Genomic DNA, 19,504 nt, shown 5'->3' on the forward strand with positions numbered 1-19,504 from the left:
CACCTGCCACGGGACTCCCACGCATGTCTTCATCCCTCCTCTCTCTCTCTCTCTCTTTCTCTCTCTCTCTCCTTTCTTACCCTCCACACCTACACCCCTACCTCTTCCTCTTTCTTCTCTCTCATTACACTCTCCAGGTCATCCTCTCTGCTCTGCTGTTTTCAAATCAGTACAGACGTAATTACACAGGAACTATGGCGACCTTGAATCAAAGGAACGAATGCCTCATACGAGCTCATTGGTCTCTCTCCATTGTCACATTCCAGGTGGTTTTCTGCTTAAAGTGCACTAGTTGAAGAATCACTGGCTTAGTCTCCTCACATTGCTGAGACGTTGGCACAAAGTTGTGTTGATGGACACGACGGCCAAACATGTGTCCTTTCTTCAGACACGCTTAGATACAAGAAGAGATCTGTGTCGTTAGGTTGACAGTCCTGAGTTATTATTGTATCATATTAATATTCATGACTGTGGGGTTTGTTTGAAACAGAAAAATGCAGTTCATCTGTGTCCTCCTGAGATCTTAAGTTGCAAAGGAAGCTTTGTTGTGCTGCGCAGGTTTTTTACTGTACAAATTTAGCTCTGTGCAGTCATTCTCAGGGCCATTTAGCAGCTTTTTTGGGAACTTTGAGAGCAGTTTGTCTCCGTCTTACTATGTCTTACCTCTTCTCTCCATGCGGCTCGATGATGCTTAATATTCGTCTGAGACATTTGTGAATGAAGCCCTGTAATTTCTGGGTCGTTCTGTTTGCCGTTCTGCCAAGTCTCACTAGCTCGACAGAATTGGCTGTCAGAAGCTTTGTTGTTTTGCTTCGCGTGTGTTGATCTGAACTGCACAGGAGGGAGATGTCGTCGGAAAACTCAACGTTGTCTTTTTGTTGCCAACATATCCACTGGATCCCCTGGTACAGTGCCATGAAACAGCCCTGTTCCACCCCAGTGAAGCCCCCTGATAAGCGCCCTGTGTGGAAAACCTCACAGGTCATTTTATCATAAGAGTTTTTGATGATTGGGGCAAAATTCCCTGAGATGCCATAGTGTTTTATGAGCCTTCATACTGTGTTTCAGTGGAGGCTATCAAAGGCTTTCACAAAGTCAATGAAATTGATGTAGAGGGATGTATTCCATTCAATGGACTGTTCAATGGCTATTATCAGGGAAGCTATTTAGTCAGCACAGGAGCTGTCTGTCCTCAAACCTGCTCTCTGCTCCCTGAGTGCAGCGTCAACAGCTTGTTGAAGGAGAAACAGAATGATTCTGTTCACCGCTTTCTCCGACGCCGACATCAAGGAGTTCACCTTTTGTGTGAAGCGGAACCACGTAGTTCTCTTTTCAATTCAACAATCTTTCCTAACGAGCTTTGAGGGATCAGGGTCTCCTCTAAGAGCCTCTAGTGGTCTGGGGTCCGGACCTGCCGCCTTCCCTGACACGAGCATCTTGACTGTCCCTCACAATCTCCACTCTGATGATGGTCTCACAGCTTACATGTAGCACTGATCAAGCCGCCATGTAATGCTGTCTTAACCTATTTTGTTTAGTACATTTTCAGTAATTCCAGGAGCTGCTTCAGAGTAAAAGCCTTCCATGGATGAACCACTGGGAGACCTTTATTGTGAAGCATTAGACTTCACCAAATCAACAACCAACTAACCAATCGTGGAGGCCCACACTGCTTAAATCATGAATTATGGCGGCTTTCTATTACATTACATTACAGAAATGCTAAAACTAGATCTCACTTTTGATAACTGCGTAATTTATTTACTAAAACATGATGTCATCCATGTTTGTGCCTCAGAAATGCCCTGAAGTAATGTGGTGGATACTCTCTTAAACAACAAGAGTCTTCAAGTGTCCGAAGCTTTTGTCTTACGCTCGGTGAACAGACGTGTTGTCTGCAACAGCGCAGACAAATTGGTAAAGTAATTTGGGCTGGAAGATTATGTTCTGTCTGGAGGGGAAGCATCACTCCCATGTGGAATCCCCCCGCTGTATTTCTAAAGCTCATTGTTCCGAGTCTCAATCCATTTATGAGCAGGGAGGATGCGGGTACGTATGTAAAGATGTTTAAAAACAGACAGAGCTTTATATTTGGAAGATAATCTAAGTGTAATAAATTGTTGACAGGCATTAGAAAGGGGGTGGGGCATCATGAGAGCAGACTTTCACCAGACGAAACCAGACCGCCGACGGACAGGAGGCAGCAGCCAATAACAAGGAGCCAAACTCAATCTGACTGCAGACAGCTGTCCTGATGTGGCGCGATGTGGCGTGATGTGGTTTGGGTTTGTTTGGCCTTTTCGCCACAGCTTTGCTATTTCATTACGCTGCCAAATGTGAACATGTCTCCCTGCAGCAAGTGGCAGTCAAGAAAACTCAGGAAGATGTTTCCATTTGTTCTCTTTGGGTTCAGAGTCAGGATGGTGTTCTGTGTTTCTCTGCCTATGAGTGACTCATTGCACTGTCTCAATGTTTGCTTTATTGGAATGACCAATAGGGTGTTTCATCATACACGCTTTCCTTTACATTTATTACTTTTTAATGGTAGAGCGTGGTGCTAATAACACCAAGGTCACGGGTTTGATCCCTGCATGGGCCACAATGTTTTTCTTCGATTTCTGTTAGGGCTCTGCAAGGTTCACTCAAAGTTTTTTGCAAGGTTCACTCAAAGTTTTTGTTTAGCAAGACACTGAACACAGGTGTGCAGCTCCTGCCCCTGTCATCACTGTATGAATGGGTGAATGTGAGGTACATGTAAATTGTAAAGCAATAAATAGGAACTTTATTTGTTTTAACTTGCTCATTGTTATTCTTGTGTGTACTCTGCATTTCTATGACAGTGTGTCAAAGCTCAGAAATCTTTAAGATGGTGAAGTAGAAGGGTGTCACATTTCACTTCATTTCCAGATAGAATGTTTCAAAAATGTTTCATTAATAAAACTGAAACTTTCTCTCTGTTTCTCCGCTAACCTTCTGTAAAGGTTAGATCATTAAGTAATTAAGCACCACTGTCTGCCCTCTCATTTACAGATCCCAGTGAGACTGTGGCACTTCCCTGCGTGCATGTGTGTAAGGGTGTGTGTGTGAGTGTGTGAGAGCAAGCGAGCGCCAGCGCTCCCACATGGCCTCCATGCAGGACGGGCTGAACTTCACGGCTCCTCCCTACGGCAAGGTCCTGCTGCTGGGTGTTATCGCTGCTGCCTCAGCCTTTGTTGTTACAATCCTCATCGTGGTGCTCTGTGTGGGCTGCCAAAGGTGAGACCACACACACACACACACACGCACAATGTATACATTTCTGCTTGTGGAAACTGCGCTATTTCTGCAGAGCCTGTAAACACATGATGGTGGTCTGTTGTATCCCAGACATAGTTTGTTAGTAAAATGGATCACATGACAGTCAATGGTGGAATAACGTCTAGAAAGTGTTGTTTTGAATAATCTAGCGTCTCCATCTGCCATATTGTGTCTAGTTTGAAGATACTGACCCTTATTTTCTGAAAACTATTATTGCTATTGGGAGGAGGTTGAGATAATCACACTGTGTTGGTGGATTTAGTTCATTTATTTGACGAAAATAACTCTTTTGGGAGTCTGCAATTGACAAAAATATTGTTAAAGCTTTCAGGTAGTGTTGAATTAAGCATGTTAGTTTTAGTTTGGAGATATCATGATGTTAACCTTTTAATCCACATGTCAGATGTGTTTCTACCACCTGAACATCTTATAAACACAAATCGAGTCAGCTGTCATAAGAAAACTAGTGTGCATGGTGCTTAATACGATTATTCTCAGTGGATATAAAAAGAAAACTCAATAAACATTAAATCCTCCTGAATTGCTATTTTTCACAGACCACACACACACACACACACACACACACACACACACAGTCACATTATGACTCATACACACATATGATGACTCAGGGATAAACGTTGCACAGAAATGCATCGCTACAGCAAGTTATTGATGAAGTCTGTGTAACACCGACGTTGTGTTTACTACAGGAAGGGAAAAACTCACAATGTCCCTGGTGAGGGAGGAAAGCATCGTCTCATGGACATGGTAAGCACGCAGCCACACACACACACACTGCTGTGTTTGTATCGCAGCAGAGGTAACTGAAGCAAATGAATTCAGCAGGGAACAATATTATTCAGAGAACACCTCTTCAAATTTAATTAGTGTTTAACTGGCCTGTGTGTGTATGTGTGTGTGTGTGTACTCAGGGTATACTCAGGCAGTCCAAGCTGCGGTCCATCAGTAAATCGGACACTGAGATGAACAAGATGAACTGCAATGGCAAAAGTGAGTAAATCTCCACACACGACTCCAGACACTGCAGCTGTGGAGCAAACCAACATGGCAGCCGCGCCGCCTCGTCGTCGCTGGATGACAAAGCATTTCTGGCTCCGTTCTTCAAGCGTTTTATTTGAGAATTTAATAAGCGTCCACCCAGAGACTAGTTGCCGTCTGTCATCATATTTCAAAGTATGAAAACTGTAGTTAGGATGCTTCAAGGCCACAGCCAGGGTGTATTAGATTTTTGCAGAAACGCAAAATCACTTCAGTTTATCAGCGACAAAAACCCTGAAATGATCCGCAAACAACTGGAAATGTTGCATGTTGATTTGGCTGAGTTTGTTTCATTAATTATGAAGAAGGTGAAGGTCCACAAAACTGAAATTACTATCTTCAAATAATGTAAACAAACAAACAGACATACAAGATTGAGTCCATAAAGGCTCGATTCTAAATAATGACTAATTAATATTGCACAGTGATAATATGAGAAAATACAGTTTGATGAAATGCCGGAGGGCAAATTTACCCTGAAACTGAATTTACAAATACATTTACTGTTACTTCCTGTTCCACTGGACCGCTCATCTGGATCTGTGAACATACAAATGTCTCTCAAAATAGAAGAGCCAAGACAAATCCTGGCGCTCCTGATTCATTCTTGTCCCGCTTCTTTCTCGTCCCGCTTCGACAAATTGGATGCAAACTCTCCCTGAGTCTGTATCAGTTCCCAGTTGACTTTGAGCTCCAGATTTATCCTTTAAGAGAAAGATGTTGATGTTCACAAATGTAAACTGTCCAGTATCACAGGAATGACATACGTGAATTCTGCTTTATGGTGGATCCTGGCTCATGCTGGCTGTGTGGACAGTAATCTCAGCCAGTATGGACCTTGCTGCTTAGCTGCCTGTCTAACTCTGATCTTTTGGTTCCCAAGGCAGGCAGCTTCCCCAAATCCCCTCCGAGGATGGGGAGCACACCTACTCTGAGGTAGGCCGACGCTCCTCCACGTCACGTGCTGACGACACCCTCTACGCCATGGTGGGCAGGGCTGGTCAGACGGACACTCCGGCGCCTCCGGCCGTCCCCGCCAACACCCCCGCGCCCCCTGACCCAGACGGGGACGTGGAGGGAGGCCTGCCTGAGTCTGAGGCCCAGGTCATGTCTCAGCCTCACCCGCAGGAGGCGGCCGAGTACGCCTGCGTCAGGAAGCTGAGGAAGGCCGACAAGGCGCCGCAGAAGAGGGACAGCGGCACGGATATGGGGGATCCTCCAGCCCCGCCGCCTCGACATGCCCCACCCTCACATCCAGCGCCTCCGCCACCGCACCCTCACAGCACAAAGCTGCCTCGCAGGAACGCGGAGGCCTTCAATGTCCCGGCATTCCCAAAGGTTGGTGAAGCAAATAATCATTGTTCTGAGGTGATGATTTCAGCTGTTTGCAGTGTAAACGTCTCTCTCAGTCCTATTTCTTTAACGTTGATGACCTCATATTTGACTCGCTCAGACCAAAAGTAATGGCTTTGCAATTCCTTTGCGGTTGGGCCTTTACAGCATCAGCTTAGTGAAGAACAACTTTGAGTTTTATGAGATGAAGGAAGCTGAGGAAGTGATGCTTGGATGGAAATCAATACCTCACTCTGCAGGCTGAGGTTGGATTGTTGTCGGCTTTCCAGACGGGAGTAACAGTCTGACTGGAGCAGGAGATTGGTTCACACATAACAAGACGTTTTGGTGGAAGGATTTATTCGAATTTACTCCAGTTCTGTATGATGTAAAGTGCTTGTATTTTATTCTAATTTTACTTGATCACACTTCAGAGAGAAATATTACAAATTTTCCTTCATTGAGTTCATCTGATGTTTGTACTTATGGCTTTTATTGCATTTGAGAACCATGCTGTTATTATTGCTTTTATTGAATCAATAAATTGAGGCAAATAGAATTTTTAAAAGGGAATTTACTTCCGCACAGATGCGTTAGAAATAATTGAATATCTTGAAACTATAATATATTTTCATACATTTTCAAACAAGCGAATAAGAGATGTGAGGTTTATGTACATTGTCAGATTTGCTTGTAAAATGATTCATAAGTAGGTGGTTTGATTACTTCTCTGTTGTACCTGGAGCCTGGATGTAAATGATGAGAAGGTCAGTTTGAATGTGTTTTTATTGTAGCATTTCACAGGTTGATGTGATGCTTGTTGCACTCTGCAGTTCTCCATCAGCTTCACTCTCACATATTACTATAGAGAGTCTGAGGACACAGTACAAGTAACAGGATTTGGAGATAACTGAAGGAGAATTTGTGTCAGATTTTCCTGTTGATGCTGCAGTAGATCAGGCCTAATTGTGCCGATGCTGCTGTTTTTCCTCATTGTGCACTGAGGTGTTGTGATTTATAAGCACTGCTGCAGAGATTTCTTTAAAGCCGTGTTTATTTGTTGAAAGGTGATCTTGGCACGATTATGTGCTTCTCATTGGTGTCAGCTCCTCCATATGGCCACAGCAGCAGGAGCGCAGGCAGACGGCGCATGTGTTTGCTGTAGATTTGAGGCGCGCTGCTCCCCTCCAGGTGACAGTGGGAGACCATTTGCTGCCCCATGTGAGGTCAGCGAGGTCACAGTGTGTGTGCTATGACCTGAGCACAGAACAGACACAGTTCACAGGCTTACATGTGTATTCAGTCTGCCCATGGTGCTCCTCAGCCCTGATTTTCACCAGGATGATGCAACTCGTTGAAATTGACTCATTTCGCGTGACGGAAGTGATTCCTCAAAGCCCCGCCTTCTTGGGAAAAGCCATTTAATATTATATAAAATCAGACATCTAAACGATCTTGTCAAAATAAAAATGTTTAATTGTCTGTTTTGAGCTCTTCACAGTGTTTTTTCTTCATGAAAACCATCACACCCTTCACATCCACAAAACGGTTAATGTTAAATCTCCATGTGAATCCGAACAGAATTTGTCGTTCTGTCGGCAGGACGTGATGTTTATGGGCAATGGAGAGCAGTACATCTGGAAACCTCCAGAGGATGAAGACATCATCATGGTCCAGAACAAAGCCCTTGCCCCTCTGGGCGCTCACACGGTGGAGAACATACCACCGTCTGCTGCTGCGGTGAGTGAGGAGTCTCTAAGATGTTCTACAAAACTATAATACAACATTACAAACCAGTGCATTATAGGTGTATGATGTCCTAATGTTAAGTAATAATTACAATAATATGTTTTGGTGCGTATGTGGGGTCATTTCTGTCCACTCAGAATTGGTTTTGTTGGATTCACAGGTGGCTGAGATGTACTCTAAAGTGTGTAAACCAGGAAAGAAGAAGAGAGCAGTGCCCGGGTCTCCCCCAGCCAATCTTGGCTTCCGGACCTTAGGGCGCGGTGACCGGGACCGAGATCGGGATGGGGGTTTTAGTGTAGTGGTCAAACCCCAGACCTGGGCCCCTCAGGAGGGCAAAGTAGTTGGTGGGCCTTTAGATGAGCATTGCTACGAGTCCATTGGGACCGAGGAGTGCGACCCCTCCTATGAAAACATGGAAGGTGGAGGTGGCTGGAAGCGAGAGAGGCCCCCAAACACCTGCGCCACCCTCCGGCCCAGGAGGAAGAAAGCCCAGCAGCCCTTGCAGCAGCAGCAGCCCCCTCCACCACCGCCAACACAGCAAACCCCCAAGTTACAGCATCTGCCTGCCAAAGCCTTGCTGCTTCCCGGGGAGAACCTGTACGAGAGCATTGGGGACCTGAAGCAGGGCTCGGCCAACTCCAGCACCACCACCATCTTCACATTCAACGACGGCATGGAGATGTATGTAACAGGGCTGTAAGGCGGCGGCTGCACTGTGACCCCACTACCCTTCCAACACAAGGAGCTGAGCTCACACTTCCAGGCGTGATGGCTGAGCCCCTGTCATGCTCACCTACACATACTGTTTACATTCAAGTCATGACATCATACGCCTGAGGGCAATAATGTTGATCTGTTATGACCTGGGCTGCACACAAAGTCCAATCTATCAACCATATAAGGAATCCAAAGGTAGTGAATAATAAATGAGCACAAGACCGTTGCAGAGAAATCTGTAGGTAACAGTAGCACTTCTATTTTCCTGATATACTGTATATGTGCAAAGCACAATTTAAGTGAAGCCTAAATTCTTCCTCTATTCTAGCGGGTAAAACAGATTTATCTGGTCCTAGCGGGACCCCTTTATGGGAAAATGGCACAGAATTGTGTGAAATCTTTCGGTAGCACTTAGTCTGTCGTGGACAGGCCTTCCCTGCAGTTGGTCAAGATGTGATTCAGGATAACTGATGTGAAAGAATGAATTACTAATCAAAATACTTGAAAGCTCAGGGACCAAGAGTAACAACTATGAGAGTATTATAAGTAACAAAATTGCACACATTTTGCATTCCTCCTAAAAGCTTCAACTAATTTTGACCATTTTCATATTTCAAAGCGACCAGATATTTCCCTCTTTCATGTTTTGTTTGGTACATGGACTGAACACTGTCTCCACTGCCGTCTGTAAATGAACTGTTTTACTTTGTTGATCCTGTTCCTGCACTTTGCCTGCTACAAGTTGCATGCTAAAAAATGAAAAAAAAAAAATCAAGCACTGTCATGTGGTACCTACAGTATATGAATGGTTTATTTTTTCTATTGTTGTTTGTTGTTTATTTTTTAAGCGTGTTGCTTTATTTCTCTGTAGAGCACAATGGCGGTTAGATGAAGGTTGTCTTTGGCTCACTGGGACTATGTGCTGCACTGAGTAGTGTCGCGCACACACACAGTACAGCTTAAAAACAAGAGAACTGCTGGAGTCGTTCAGGTGGAGACAGTCCACTCAGCTCTCCGCTCAGTCCTCTCATATGTGTGGACCGTCCATCAGCATCGTCCTTGCCCTGTGCTCACACCGATCTGCTCGGGTCTCACCCTAGTGGAGCTTGTAAGGCTTGTAGAACTGATGTGTATTAGCAAACGTCATGTCTCACCATCACTCCATCAATGAACATTCTTTCCTCTCTGTTATCAGTGTTGAAATATAGCAAATGTTTTACGGAAATGACAAACATGTGAAGCAAATGATTCGCTAAGCAGAGCATCAATCTAAAGGATAAACACACAAATTAACATCTAATCCTGGACAGTGATGATTTCATTTGACCAAATATCCCCAACAAACAATGTGATTATATTGTATGTTGATGCAATGTGTATGTACATTACAAAAGAGAAAGAATAATAAATATATCATCAGTGTCAATAAATCTATCTTTTTCTATTATGTTTAATTGTGTTTTGGAATGACTTATCTTGTGAGACAAACTGCAAAACAGCTGCAATGTAAATTTCAGTGTATTCTGTTTGTTCTTTTGAAGCCATGAAGCTACGGTGTGTCCTTGGAAAGCCCAGCTAAGTTAAATGTGGCAGCTAATGTTGTGTGTTTGCTATTCAGACTACAGGGTCTTGTACTCGAAGCGTGTAATTAAGTGCTAAGTGCAAAAGATTGTAATGTTTTATATCAAGATTACTATTCATGAAATGTCAGTCAAGTTTATACTTTTGTAATAAAGTGGCACTTTAAAAAAATACGTTTTATCTCATAGTCTCGCTTATTAAAGCTTACCAAAATTCAAACTAAGCAGAATTTTAACTGTTTCTTGCTTTTTAATGCTCAGGTTTCCCTAAATACGACAAAAACACCAAGACTGATAAATACACTACAAAAGGATCAAAGCTGCCCTGTAGGTTCATGTCTTCAGTCCACTCAATCAACTGAACCAGCAAATGACTTTATCTGACTATTATAACCTGAATTTATAAACATGTAGGCACAATGTAAAGACAAACCACTCTTTTAATTGTATCGATTTATATTCTGTGATTTAAAAATGAATCTGAAATGATTCTACCTTTGTCCCTCGATTCTTTTGTGTATAACCTCACACCCACATTTCATGTGTGTGTGTGAATAGCCTACCCATGTTTTTTTTACATCTATGCATGTGTGCATGTGCCACAGTAGTGGGGGTCTGCGTCTGAGTAGCTGTGGAAAGGGGGGAAAAAATAGGTCACCCCTTAAAACAAAAAGCTTGCAGTCAACATCGTAACCGTCTGCTGAATTTTCATTGGTGGACTTGTCTCCATGGTAACAGGTTAACCTTGAGGCAGTAGTCACATGGGCAAGCAAGTCTTCTGCTGTCTTGGAGGATAGAGCGTGCGTAGTGTGAAATCCATGATCACAGTGTCACCGGCTCGGTGAGGGGTGAGCTCGTAAAAACAGAGATCACACCAAAACACCCAAACATATCCGTCAGCCTGTGTGGGTGTGCGGTGTTTGTGTGTGTGAAGAAGAATCAACACTCACAGTGTATCCGATGTGTTAATCACACTGTATGACAAATGAATGAGGGAGTACATTTTTTGAATGGAGATGCATGAGTGAAAACTGTTCATTTAAAAAGAAGAGATAAATATGATGTGTAAGGTCACACACACACTGGTTGGTGACTGATTATTATTACCAGCTGATGTCTCATAACACAGATCACGAGGCATTCAAGTGAATAAACAGCAGGCAGAGCATACTGAGACCACAAGGTACCGATATTCTTTGTCATCTACACCCTGAAACACTTCATCATCATTAAAATCACATCTTCTGGAAATGGCGGTTAACAGGTCACATCATTCAGTTGCATCACGCACTGCAGAAACAACCACTCACCATGTGAAATGTCCACAAATGTCTCCAATGTGATGAGTCCTTCTGCATTCTTCTGTATAACTGATTTTTTAATGGTCTATAAATCACACAGAGAGAAGCTAAATGTGAGCTATAGTGACCCCTGTGGGCCTTGAAGTGCATCACAAGGGGATCCTGGCGGCCTGTGAGTGAACCCTGAGAGTCCTGAGAGCAGCTGAGGGTGGAAATATTCAGTCCATGACCTCATACTGTATGTGTGATCACTGATCAATCCATACACACGCACACCCACAAACACACATTCACTATGAGCCTGTGTCATTTTCCACTATAAGCAGTAAGGGGCAGTGAAAGTGACCTCTTGATCTGTGGTTTGGAGAATGAAATGCTTCAGATTGTGTTTTATACCCTGACTTTGCCATGTGGTTTATGCATATTACATACATGTATATAAAAATGTTATCACAGCAGCATTATGTATAATTTCATTTATCTCTCATACATATATATATACTGTATATGCTGAATAATATGTATATATTATTGCATTATTGTTCCGGCTCCTGAATCATCGCTGAGTAAAAAAACTTTAATGAGCAGAATGAGAATCTCTCATTTTTAAATGGAATTAAAAAAAAACTCATGCCTTCCTCGTACTGGGGACTTGTCTATTGCATAAGAGTAAAAAATGCATGTACAATAGACACAAGTGACCATATCAAAACATTTCTGTGAGATCTGAGAAACTGAGATTTCAAGTATTTGTGGGGTTGTTTTGTTTCACGCAGGCTCACGGTTGCTTGCGTCATTGTGACGGCTGCTCCTGAGCTTCCTCGTCACTCCAGCTGTCAGACACGTCCGTCCCAAAGTAGCGGTCCCCAAAGTCTCCTGAAAGGACACAGCAGTGTATTTACAGCTACAACTGGGTCACTGAAAAAATGAAACGAGAGGCCACAAAGCCTGAATCTGACAGATTTGAAAGAAATGACTAATATTTGTTTTGTTTTGTGATTGACTGCATTAATCATTGTCAGTTTGACATATGGAGTACTTATAGCGTGCTCTATTGTGCGGAGGTAAGTTAGTATTTGCATGGGAATTACAAGAAAAACAACCACAAAATCTAAATATGTATAATGTGAAATGAAATATGTCAACCTGACATTCTGACATTTACAGTTTTACTTTCAGCACAAACTTGAATCTTACATATACAGTAAATGCAAATCATCGACTGTTCATGTGGAATGCCTTCATCAGCTATCATTCAAATTATCCACTTTTTCTAACTTGAGCGATGAAAATACAGTCCACTTTGGTCCAAATATGTGACGAAAGAGACACACACACAGAGTGTGTGTGTGTGTGTGTGTGTGTGTGTGTGTGTGTGTGTGTGTGTGTGTGTGTGTGTGTGTGTGTGTGTGTGTGTGTGTGTGTGTGATTGGGCTTACCGATACCGGGAATTACATGTAAAAAATCATCCAGACTCTTGTCCACAGCTGTGGTGATGATTTTAACCTTGGGGAAGGCGTAGGCCACCGAGTGCACACCGAGCTCCGCCATCAACAGTGACACCAGCATGATCTTATCCTCCTGCACCTCGTGATCCTGCTCAGGCACAAAACACCACAGCGGAAACCATCAGTGCCTGTCTGCATCGGCGTCACAAAGTACAATTAATACATGAGGAGAAAGACTCTGCAGAGACAGTCAACACTGAAGATGAAGATAATAAAACCGGGTGACTGACCAAGAGTACAGGGGTTCTATTATTGCCTCAGTGAAGAATAATGATGTTTATCTCCACCCACCAGTAGCACTCGCACCGCCATCATGGCAGCAGCGCCTGTGGAGACTATGCTGTCCATTAGGATGACATGATCTTCACTGATGTCTTTGGGCAGACGCAGGTAATGCAGCTGAGGCCAGAGAGGAGGAGACCGGTTGCCATGGTTACAAACGCAGGAAATGTGGTTACCAGGGAGACACATCATGTGAATGAATAAAATAAAGAGGAAATCAAAACATTTTCATATTATGTGATTTTTAACAACACATGTAGAGTCTTGGGAGCACGTCTACCTCCGGCTCCCCTGAGTCCAGGTTGGTTTGGATCAGGATCTTGCCGATGCGGACGTCCTTGCACACCGCCCTCAGCGCCGGCTCCATGGTCTCCCCCGCCCGCAAGACAGACACGCCTGTGATCTGCAGGAAGGCAGCAGGTAAGACGCGTGAAGACAGACACACTGCACTGGACTGTCAGGAGCGTATAGAGCAGAAACCTCACTCACCCCTCTCCCATTGTAGGTGCGGCCCTCGTACTCCTGACCCTGTGGAGTCTGAACTACACATGACTGGAACAGCATACAAAGAAACAGAAGCTCAGTTGCAGAGAATCAATGACTGTGAACATTCTGTTCGGTTTAAAGTGGAACAGTTACATTCACCTGGTAATTCAGACTGCTACATTCATATTGTAAAAACATAATAAAAACACAGCTGACATGAATGTGATCATTTGTATTTAGTCATTTTCATAAGAAATTTGTTTTGCAGCCAGATTCTTTGTGAGTTTCTCACAAGCACTTGAAGGCATCAAAAATATCAAAAATATAAAATACACTTTAGATTTACCCACCTGAGATGGTAGGAAGGTTAGTGCATGTTCTATAAGAAGCCGCATTAATCTCTTGGAGTAGAAAATGAACTCATCTCGACTGGTTTCCTTATTCCTGCATGAGGGGAAGCCGCCATATTAGAAAGATACTACATGCAGGACAGAAAGCCGTGCATGATCTCAGATGTTCACCTGATGATGGTGTGCAGACCTTTAACCTGCGGTGAGCTCTCCAACACGCTGAGTGTCTGAGGCAGAGGCTGCGTCTGCTGGGCAGAGGCCAGGAGCGCCCTAAGCAGGAGAGATGTTCAGATTGAGATCAGAGTGAGCTTAAGAAGCTAAAACCTACTGTGTCACTCAGTTCATCAGCACGTATGAGCCAAGACTGAGTGTAGGCAGAAGTAGAGACAAACTAGGTTTCAGCGTACCTGACACTGAGCTCACGCTGCATGAAGAGAAGGTGAAAGAGAAGGGAGTTGAAAGAAGGGAGAAGAGGCTGATCTACGTGCATCTACAGGCCTATCTGCACGTCTGTGAATCTATCGCAGCTCTCTGCCTCATGGTGGCGCCACCCTCTAGTGTACCATCACCGTTTTAGATGCTTACCTCCTCCAGCTGGCTGTGAACATGCTGGACGATGAGATCAATGGCCACCATGTTCCCGCCACCTAAGAGGGGAAAAACAAGCAGAGATAAGACAAAGCCATTTTACTGTGTCTGTAGTTGTAAAACACTACTGTCTCACCTCTGGGCACCACTATGTCAGCCAGCCTCATGCTGGGCTCGATGTACTGGTCGAAGGCCGGCTTCACAAACTTGTTGTATTGCTTGATGACTCCCTCGATGTCCCGTCCGCGTTCTGTGATGTCCCTGCGTAGTCTGCGGACCAGCCGTATGTCCGAGTCCGTGTCCACAAAGATTTTCATATCCAGCAGCTGCAGACAGAAGGAACAAACACAGAGGCTGCTTGGAATTTCAGTACAAGGTGATCATACAAGGTTTTGTGAAAAATAAATATATAATAATATGTTTCGCCTTACTTGAAGAAGTTCTTTGTCTGCAAAAGACATTATTCCTTCAAATATGATCACACTGGCACCGTAGACATTTTTCTGTGTAAAGAGCAGAAGAAGCTGAGACAGCCTTCAAAGCAGAAACCTGCAGCTTCAGTGGATGGCAGCAGATCAAAGCTGCAAGATGTCAGTTTGGGAAGAACAAATAAAGTCTCTGACATGAATTCAGTACTGAAAAAACTAAGGTGATGCAAAGACAAACCGAAGATTAAAATATAAGAAGCATCTACTAAGTTTACTGCAGATTCTCTTTTTAGTGAGAGACTGATAACAAGTCATGAGAATTATCAGCCTCAGTTATCAGTGATTCCCGGCCGGACTCACCCAGTCCTTCTGCCTCCTGTGTGTGGTGAAGTCGTACACTGGGATCTTCACACTCTTGCCCTGCTTCAGCTTCCTCAAGGTGGCAACCAGCAGCTCAAAATCAAAAGCCACCGGGTGATCAAAGTTGTAGTCGTTGCTTGCTGCCAGGGCCTGCTGGTCCGGAGATAAAACCTAGAAAACAGAGCAGACAGAACCCAGGATACACCTCATAGAAGTACTGATAGATTGTCTGCAATGTATCTGTTTTCCTCAAAAAGTAAAACGAAAATATCCAGTTGTGCCTCAATGCGACTGCTGAGGCCGAAGAGGCTCCTTCAGTTAAAAGGGAGGTCAGGTGATCATAAATAATATTCCTGAAACATTCAGCTTCAGTTAACACCCTACAAAAGGAAATGATCATGTTCACCTCTTTGCTTGCTAGACGACGCCTGCTCCTGCATTGGAAATCCCTCACCCCTCCCTCTAATTCGCAATGGCTGAAGGATACAATGTATTTTCTTAAACTCGAGAAAATCAAGTACACTATGAGGGGCCACACTGATAAGTTCTATCAGAGATGGCAACCGTTTCTCTCTTACATCACAGATTAACAGGCTATGCCAGACCATTGACTGAAAACCAGAACACCGAACAGTTCCTTTTTATTTTATTTTACATCCCAGGCGGGCCAGGACGGGGTTGTGTGACTGCTGGGTTGTGTGACAGTGGGGTTGGGTACGGTTTCTGGGTGGGATGTCCTCTTTCTTGTTTTTTTTCTGTTTCTCTCTTCTCTCCTTCTCTTCACCACAGCCTATGATGCGATTTGTACTAGCCTTCATTGCTATTTGACATCATCCTGTATAAATTGTATTTTCCCTATGAGATCATTGAAATCCCAATCTACCTGTACTCTACCTCAGGGTCTACGTATAAAGTTTAACAAACAGTACAACAATAGTAGTGATAATACAACCTTCCTTTTTTCTCTCTCTTTCCCCTCTTTCTATATAAAAAATGATCCCCAAAATATCCGACAACTGTATGTGCAATGTCATGTACAATGTTTGCTTCAATAAAAACAAATTACGAAAAAGAAAAAAAATCCTTAAACATTCAGTTTCCAAGATGAACAATTCTTCTTAAAAACGTTCAAAACACAAATGAGGATAACCAAATAATGAGACAAAAAAATTGTAAAATGCATTCAGATCTCACCTTGTAGAAGGAATCCACAGACAACAGCACAACCCACGGCACATCCAGAGCTTCAATGATCTTATTGGCCACGGTGGTCTTCCCTGAGGCGCTGCCCCCACACAACCCTGCACATCCACACAGCATTTTAATGAGCCATTATGTGCATTTTCAGAGTGTGTCTGATTCAGCTTGGCAGTATGCATGTGTAATATCAGCAAAGTGTTTATGGGTATAATAAGACAGCGCGGGACAAAAGGACAGGTTCTGCAGCTTAAAAGGTACAATTTGGCATCGACAGCAGACATCATCATCCATCATCTTTGTGTGTCATACCGATGACAAAGGCCTCCTTTGACTGGGCTCCATGCTCGTCATACCAAGGAGGTCGACCGGCGGTGTATACAGTACGTGTGCCTGTGCGGAGCAGGGGGGGCCCCGTCTGACTCAGGGAGGTGCCGCTCTTCCTGCGAGGGGCCACAGCAGGGGGCAGGAGCCGGTCCAACGAGTCCTCGCCGCTCCCACTGCAACACAACAAACAGCATGGGCAGGTTACAACACGATCAACGAGATTAAAGACGTAACTTGTAAATGCTATTGACACACAGACAGGATGCTGAAAACATGTGTTACTGTGTACTAAATATAAATATTGTATGCAGAGCTATAGACATGAGACTTTTAGTATTCAGTCTGATAGAAAAACACAAGTATTTGTTAGTTTTGTGTTCATCATGTTTGGAAGAATGCTAGTATTCTGTTTTTATGTGATGGTTCGTGTCTTTATTCTTTAGCCTTTAAACTGTCTTGAAACGGTGTACAAGCAAATAAAAAGTGTTGCCTTTTGTTGTAGTTTTAGTCCATAACAACTTCTTCAAAATGTGTTTGGAGAGACTTTCTGAGTAACTTGGACCTCCACTGAAGACATACAAACACCTCTGATGAAAGGTGCATAAAGAGGTCTGTGAAGGTATTTAGAGAGAGAGACGTTACTAAGCATACTAAGCAGGACTGCAGGAACAAAACAAGCTTAATCAATCACGTCAAGTATGCCAAAGCCTGTAGAGCAGGAAGCAAACATGTTGATCCAGTAAAGTTTCACTGCTCGCTGCTGTGGATCATTTCTACAAAGTTAGCGTTAGTGTGTAATGGAAGCAGACTGTCTTCATGCTCCAAACATTTTCTGGCACGTTGCAACTTAGATAACTGATCAAATCCAGGCTCTAGCATCCTTGTTTATGATGAAATTGGACTGGAACATATAAAAGTGGGTTTGGAATTAGCCTCAAAATCTCCAGGGACACACAGAAATCAGAGAAATATTAAACTTTTGTATGTTCCACCAAAACAATATCAACTAATGACTCACCGCAGGCAAACGGGACACTGAACACAAGATGTAACCACATAGACTACAACTATTATTCCAGCGAACTAACCCAGATCCTCTGACCTCACATCAACCTACATGTGACTATTAATAGATCCCACTATTCACACAGCATCCTCCGTTGAAATCTGGGCTTTGTGAGGGAAACTGGCACACAGTCTGCATCTAAATAATACAATAACACAATAGCTGCAGTCAGTCGGAGCTCATATCTTACCTGCGGTCAGACCTGAGGGACCAGCAGCCAGAGATTCTGGCTCCGGTGCAGCCCAGCAGAGTCATGTCTGCTTTTGAAAGCCCCCTGCCCTCCAGCTCACCTGCCACTGTGGCAACGCTCTCAAAACAACAGCTTGTATAAGTGTGGGCTAATCTGTTTTCAGTCTATTCACACACACACACATATTTCTGAATCACTCAGACTCTCCATGTGTTCCGCTTTCTCTCTGTCCATCTCCTTTCTGCGCAGACGTGACAGAGGCTAAGAGGATCACTCTTAGCACTGACTGGTATTAATAGAGACACTTGCGAGTAAAGGGGACAGAACAGACGTCCTGCTGATCCTTCCTCTCATTTCAGTGCTCACGCACACACAGAGACACACAGCAGCCTGAGGAACACTGCACAAATAGAAGGATCACCAAAACATGCAGATCTGGGCCATGGACTGTCCACATACTAGTCTGGATCATTAAGGTGTTATGGGTCATTACAACACATTTTCTGGTCTTAACAGTTCCAATTGACCTTGACCCTTTTTAATTGAAAAGACCAAATATTGCCCAACAAATACAACCATCTACCACAAGGGGAAACAGGTGAGAAGATGGAGGAGGGGGAGGAGGAGGAGGAGGGAGCTGAAGGTTTCTCCCTGAAACCTACAAGACAATCTTGCCCGATGTTGGATATTTCAATAACAAATGGACCTTTAATTGAGATGATGTCACCAATCACACCGATATCACCAGTGCAATTTCAATATGACTTTTAATAGTCATATTTCTGGAGTATGGAGTTTATATGGAAAGTAATATAGATGTAGATAGATGTAGAAGATTTAGAATTGTTGACTTGGGACTCAAATGTAAAGACTGCGAGTAGAAAAACAATGGCTTCTCACTGCTGTTAGGCTTGAATATCTACATCAGTTAGGATCGTTCTATAAGGTTCAACATATCTTCAACACAAATAATTATGCACCACGTGATCTGACATGTGTTGACATTGTGCATTTATCATGATAGAATAAATGCACAATGTAGAAATGTGGAATATTATTGTAGTAGAGATACACAAAGCGAAGCCATATACAGTATGCGAGTGTTTTCTCATCGCCTGTGACGCACGTCTGTCAGCACGCAGCTCCTCCACTGCTGAAAGCTTCCTGTTTTAAAGCAGCTGACAACCCAAACACCCACACTGAGCGGACCCACTGTGAACCACAGCTCACAGCGGGGTCACGGAGGGGCTTCACTTCGTTTTTATCAGCCATTAGAGCCAAAACACCGTCCGATATCTGCTCGGTGTGGGGGAGGAGGGGGAGTCACAGTGCCAACACACACAGGACAGGGACGCGGCTCGATCGCACATTTCACTTCCATACACATCATCTAAGAGCAAAGGATGAAATCGTAATAATAAAACTCATATTGTAATGTACCTGTCCGAGCGGGAGGACATTTTTTTCCCGCACTCCGTTTCCATAGGGATCTTGCGATCTCGGAGCCGGCACCGGCTGGTTAAAGCCATGAATGGATTGCTTCTTAACCCTGCTAAGGGATTGTGGGTAATGTAGTTTGTCACGTGGCTCCAAACTGGAGGCTTGAAACCGAAGAAACCATTTTTATATGTTTATTCCTTTCCCTCTTTTTCTGTGACATATTACAAAAGAAAACAGGCAAAGA

General features: G+C 43.7%; 2 protein-coding genes across 2 annotated transcripts; one reads left to right on the forward strand and one right to left on the reverse strand.

The window, feature by feature from the left end:
* The first annotated feature begins 3,121 nt into the window (after window positions 1–3,121).
* Window positions 3,122–8,140, forward strand: LOC143012903 (uncharacterized). The gene is given in 7 exon segments (XM_076166241.1): window positions 3,122–3,255; window positions 4,011–4,068; window positions 4,233–4,311; window positions 5,190–5,230; window positions 5,233–5,697; window positions 7,294–7,431; window positions 7,601–8,140. Coding segments are annotated over 7 exon segments (1,455 nt in total).
* A 3,408-nt stretch (window positions 8,141–11,548) lies between these two features.
* On the reverse strand, window positions 11,549–19,424 carry uckl1a (uridine-cytidine kinase 1-like 1a). Its single transcript, XM_076166108.1, has 15 exons — window positions 19,261–19,424; window positions 16,550–16,737; window positions 16,235–16,341; window positions 15,041–15,211; window positions 14,684–14,755; window positions 14,389–14,578; window positions 14,250–14,311; window positions 14,072–14,088; window positions 13,836–13,934; window positions 13,665–13,758; window positions 13,318–13,380; window positions 13,109–13,231; window positions 12,838–12,945; window positions 12,478–12,634; window positions 11,549–11,914 (listed from the first exon to the last, which is right to left on the reverse strand). The coding sequence occupies exons 1-15, from the start codon at window positions 19,347–19,349 to the stop codon at window positions 11,832–11,834; spliced, it is 1,623 nt and encodes a 540-aa protein (XP_076022223.1). The 5' UTR covers window positions 19,350–19,424; the 3' UTR covers window positions 11,549–11,831.
* Window positions 19,425–19,504: the final 80 nt, after the last annotated feature.

Source organism: Genypterus blacodes, unplaced genomic scaffold (assembly GCF_046128005.1).
Source record: "Genypterus blacodes isolate CSIRO-AG114 ecotype Tasmania unplaced genomic scaffold, CSIRO-AGI_Gbla_v1 ptg000156l_1, whole genome shotgun sequence".
Taxonomy (NCBI): Eukaryota; Metazoa; Chordata; class Actinopteri; order Ophidiiformes; family Ophidiidae; genus Genypterus; species Genypterus blacodes.